Genomic DNA, 5,507 nt, shown 5'->3' with positions numbered 1-5,507 from the left:
TTAGACTAAAGTAAAGTTTTTTTTTGAAGAAATAAGATCTTCATAAAATACCTATTACAGAAAATATTTTCGATTTAATGCGCCCAATATAATTTCTCCATAATAAATTTATGTCTATTTGAACACCAAATCTTTCTTAAAGTCAGGTATATCCGGCCCAATATGCCAAATAGTTTGCAGAAATAATGGTTGTAAATATAATGTAAAACCTAATTATAAAAATAAAAAAAATATATAAGTCAATTAACGATATTTATTTGGGTTAGTGAGTGATGTTTATTGAAAAGTATAATTAGAGATAAAAAAAATCTACACGATTATGAGTTTTAAACCCAAAATATTTCTTTTATGAAATTTGAATTTGCTTGACAAACTGCTATACAAAAGCGTATAAATAACATAAATTTGTTGAAATTTATCGGGAATAGCCATACACTATTTTAATAGATAAAATAAAAAAGGGAAACAATTTTTTTTGTTTATTGTTTATAAACATTTTAAAGTGGTTTAAAATATTTTATGTTTGACCAATAAATAATTTTTTTTAATAGATTCTTTCACCGCTCACAAATTCTTCGCCCTCCATATCTAAAACAAGCACGTTTTTCATGTGATCGTATTGTTTAAAAAAGATTCTTCGAATTTTCTTGCGATAAAAGAAAATTACAACCAAAATAGCAATTACTATTATTAATAATGGAATAATTACTGATATCCAGTGATTCTTATCAAGTTTTTTTCCATTTTCCATTTGAGAGTACGTAACTAAAGTAGATTTTATTATCCTTGCACCATTAAATATTAATGGTTTTAAGTGGTTTATCTGTGCATTCAATTCTTGAGCAATACTCTTAGAATTATATTTTGGAGAATCTCCATAGTCACAAAAATATACTCTGACTTTTCTATCAGACACATAATCTGCATTAATAATGATTTGAGTGTCATCAAAAACGCCGCTCATTGCAACCAAATACTCTTTTAATTTTGTAAAGAGTTCTTCATCAATAGATTGATCATTAGCTGTTTCAATGATGATATCCATTGCTGTTGTGGATTTGAACACAGGTATATTTTTTACTTTTAATTGATAGCTGTACGGTGTTATTATTTGCACCTCAACTTTGTAAGTTCCAGGTGTTAAAAAGCAAAATGTTTTTACAGAACTAAGACCTTTTGTGTATTTATCATTAAATGACCAGATAAAGTTTGCATTTTTTGTGTCTAGTGTTCTCCATATTCCATTTTTGTCATATGCTCCTAATTTAAATTCAGATGGTACGTTGACAATAACCGGTGGGTTGTAAACAATATCTGCATCTATAAAAAAATCTTTAACAATTTCAACAGCAATTGTATGCGTAACATTTTCCTCGACATTAGATGCAATCATTTTTACAACGTAGTTTCCGGCAGTTTTAAATGCGTGTTGGACTAATTTCATTTCATCAAAGGTGCCGCGCAAAGTTTTACTTTCATCGCCAAAATTCCAGCTATATACTGTGTTAAAAAATCCATATACTTGGTCAATTCTAAAAGTAATATTAGTGTTAACTGTTTGTGGGTTACTTGAAGCAGATATTTTAAAAACTTTTGGAGGAAGTACAGGACAAGGTTCAAGAGAGGGCATCAACTCTTTTTCAATGCCTGCGTTGCAAAGATCTCCAAATCTTTTAACATAACCCTTTGTTTTTAAATAACTAACTTTACAGCCACTTGCGTCAAACACATGTTTATTGTTGTACGGCAAGCAGAAATTGGTTTCGTTTTTGAAATAGTATTTGTCACATTTGAAGTCTTCTAAACTGCATTCACAAGGCGTTATTGTAATGTTGTTTTCAAACGAAATCCCATTAAGGCAATTTTTATCGGCACTGCGTCTTTTGCTAGTTATGTTCCTACCAAGGACACATTTGTCATTATGTTTCCATGTAATATAATCATCCGGCTCACAAATGCCTCTAAAAAGTTTTGTAAAGTTAAACTGCCATACAACCCAAGTATTTACTTTCTTTACTGATAAAAATGGTTGATCTTGTAAAAAACCAAATATATTTAATTGAAGACTTTTTCCTGAGGACTCTGTTATGATTGCAGCAATCCGTGAATATCTTTTTGAAATTGATACCACTTGCCAAGTGTTTCCGTAATCAATCGTGTATGACAAACCATTATCTAAAGTGTACGTTAATGGTGTTGCAGCTATAAGCCCCCCATGATCAAGAATAGCATAACCGTACATGGTATCCAAATGTTCTTTCCAACTATGACCACCATCAAAAGATACAAAAATTTTGTGTGGTGTAATAGCGTGTTCGTTTGTGTGCATTTTTGCAAAAAAACCTTGTGCAATAATCACACCGGGAGCACTTTCTTTTGAAATCAAAGGTGCAGTAAACTCCATAGTAGCTTGCTCCACTTTAATATACAGTGTAATTTCACAAGAACTTTTACAATCATTAGTATTTACTTTTATAGATTCCCAGTTATTACCTTTATCAAAACTGATTAATGTCCCTATGTTTTTTTTATTCACAATGAAAGTTCCAAAAGACCCTCCAAGTTCAAAAAAATCAATTTTAGGAACTAAATCTTCTTTGAACCCATTTTCCATAACAATATCAGACTGGACAAACTGCATTTGGTATCCGTATGGTCCAGATAGATACAAACTTACAGTGAGATCGGGGTGAATAATTCCTAATAAATACTCATTTTCGTTTTCATTTAAAATAGTGTGATGTACATGGGCTTTGATAAACTGTTTATCATATACTAATTTTTCAAACCCTCTATTGTTGTAAGAAACATAAATTTCTCGATTACTTAAATACTGTACCATAATTAAGTTAATTCCAACATAAACAGAATATGGCACTAAATTTTCTGAGATAACTTTAGATATTGAACTGCATGGCATATTACACATGTATAAGCTGGAAGATCGCGTCTCTTCATCTATATTCTTTACGTCATTAAGTTCAATAAAAAACGTCGAGTCATTTTTACTCCAAAAGTAGTTTCGAACGTCACTGGCGACCTTTACCCAAGTAGAACCGCTGTCAATGCTAATATAAACAGAATTTCCACCTTCTGGCGTGTAATCATAGCCAGCTAAAATATTTTCAAATTTTGAATGAAAATGAATAAAAGTTGGCGCAAAAATTGTTTTGATACGCGTGTATGACATACCATTATCTCTAGTTAAATAAATGCTTTTGTTTCTGTAGTCCGTGAGTATTTTTAGCTTTTTATTTAAAGGCGTTAAGTAAATACTGTGTAAGAATGCGTTGCCAAAAATTTTATTTTGAAGAGTAAATGTTTTTCCATCATTTGACGATCTGTATAAGTTACTGGGGCTATTGCAGCCTTTGTTGACAAATTTGTTGTGGTTAGAAACATTTGCTGACTCGCATGTCAAAAAGAAAATAACTCCTTCGCTGGCGTATTTCCAATAAACAAAAGCCACATTATTTGAATCTTCTTGAAAAATAAATTCGGTTTTATCAGGTTCACTTAAAGTTAAGTTTTCATTTGTTTTACTTAAATTGTTTAAATGTCTTTTTGATATGTTATGTTTTAATTTACTTTGCTGTAGCACCATAGACGAATCGTCTTCACTAATATATTGCATATTTCCATAAGTTAACGCAAATCCCAATATCATTAAAATGCAAATGTTCATGACGTTAGTTTTTATTAGTCTTATTTTAAGTTAGTAAGAAGCAACAACAACAACAAAAAAATATAATGTATTTGGATTATGTTTCTACTACTTTTTCTTCAGCAAACTGTTTAAAGTGTTATTTAATTTTTTGCTTCTTCTTTTACTTGAATTGTTATCTTGACCAATTGAATGATTAAGTGAAAATTAAAACTTAAAAAAACAACAACAAATTACGGAGGTATAAAAGCAATAATATTTGAATGGATTCATTTCTTTTATAAAAACAGATACGATTTAAATAGTAAATTTTATTAAATGGTAATATTTTTTTATTAAAAAGCAACAAGTTTTATTATATTTTTACTATAAATATTAAAATAATGACTATTCCACTATTATCGGACTCCTTACATTTTTGGATCACTTTTTTTTCAACTCACCCTTCAATAGCATATTTGATATTTGAGACTGTTCGACAATGTTTATTATCTCAACAACCGAACAAAGTCTTTAAATGATTTAGTCATAGTTATTTTGCGGAACGCCTTTGCTTAACTGTTTATAAAATTTATTTGCATTCAAAGTTTTATTGAAAATTGTGGCAAAAAAGAAAAAAAAAGCTATAGATAATGACTTTTTGTTGATTTAACCATTAAAGCGACTTACGACATAAATAACACATTACATATATATATATATATATGTTTTTTCTTTCATTCAGTAATCAATAAAAAAAAAAAACAATAAAAAAATACAATAAATCTATTTATAGTTTGATGAAGAGATGCTACGCCAGGCCCCTCTATACTAACGAAAATAAAAATACAGACGTTACTGACAATGAAGCAATTGTGTCGCTAAAAGTTACTTTGTTATGCTACCTTTGAAAGCATTGATTGATGGAGCGTTTACTGCTGCTTGAGAAAGCGCATTCCATGGGACTACAACTCTATTTAAAAAAAGCTGTCGTTCTTCAAAATTTCGTACCAGCTGGCGTTCAAGCTTTTGGTTATGCAATCTTAAAATATACTTCGCTTTACGTTTTTGTGGGACGAAAGAACCGATAAATTTGATTCAATAAGGTCTGCTCTTTTACGGCGTTTTTCAAGTGTTGTTAGACCAAGCCATTAGAGTCGATTTTCATAGAACAGGTATTTAATAGATGATATTGTTTTTTTTGTTCGATGTTAGACTTGCTCGAAGATGGCAATGTCGGACATTAAATGCGGCGACCAGGTGGTAGCGAATGTATATGAGATACAGTGTGCGCTATAAATAAAAACTCCGACTGCGAAAAGTTTTTATGAGTCGCCGAATCATTCTATTCACTATTGATGTGGCTGACACTACTTGTGGTTTGACGTAAAGGTCATTGGAGACCATCACACCAAGGTCTCATTTGACTACAACCTTTTCGAGTGGACAGCACATGCCGTCAACGTTAGCCGTTGCGTATTCCTGCGTCAACTTGCTATATATGCACGGCCAACATGCATTACTTTGCATTTCTCGATGCTGAAATGCATGAGATATGTGACTATTCCACTGCTCTGTCAACTTCAGTTCGGAGAGTGATGCTGTCCGACTCATTTTTAGTTATGCAATTAATTTTGCTGTCGTCAACATACAGCTTCATATGATTAGAGATGCTGTTCGGCAGATCATTAATGAAGATTAAAAAAAGCAATGGGCTTAAGACCGAGCCTTGAGGCATTCCACTAGTGACCGCTTGCCATTCTGATGTGAAGCTGTTGATGACCACTCGTTAACTTCGATCTCGTTACTAATCTGAGATCCAATCTACGAGCGCGAATTGAATACCGTAAGCTCCTAACTTATA

At 31.4% G+C, this 5,507-nt stretch overlaps 1 protein-coding gene across 1 annotated transcript; it reads right to left on the bottom strand.

The window, feature by feature from the left end:
- Positions 1-317: 317 nt before the first annotated feature.
- LOC105846217 (VPS10 domain-containing receptor SorCS1) lies at positions 318-4,131 on the bottom strand. Its single transcript, XM_065792649.1, has one exon. It carries the CDS (start codon positions 3,683-3,685, stop codon positions 545-547), a length of 3,141 nt encoding a protein of 1,046 aa, XP_065648721.1. The 5' UTR covers positions 3,686-4,131; the 3' UTR covers positions 318-544.
- Between the last annotated feature and the right edge of the window lie 1,376 nt (positions 4,132-5,507).

This window comes from Hydra vulgaris, chromosome 03, assembly GCF_038396675.1.
Source record: "Hydra vulgaris chromosome 03, alternate assembly HydraT2T_AEP".
Classification (NCBI taxonomy): Eukaryota; Metazoa; Cnidaria; class Hydrozoa; order Anthoathecata; family Hydridae; genus Hydra; species Hydra vulgaris.
This window is presented reverse-complemented; position numbering and strand designations above follow the sequence as displayed.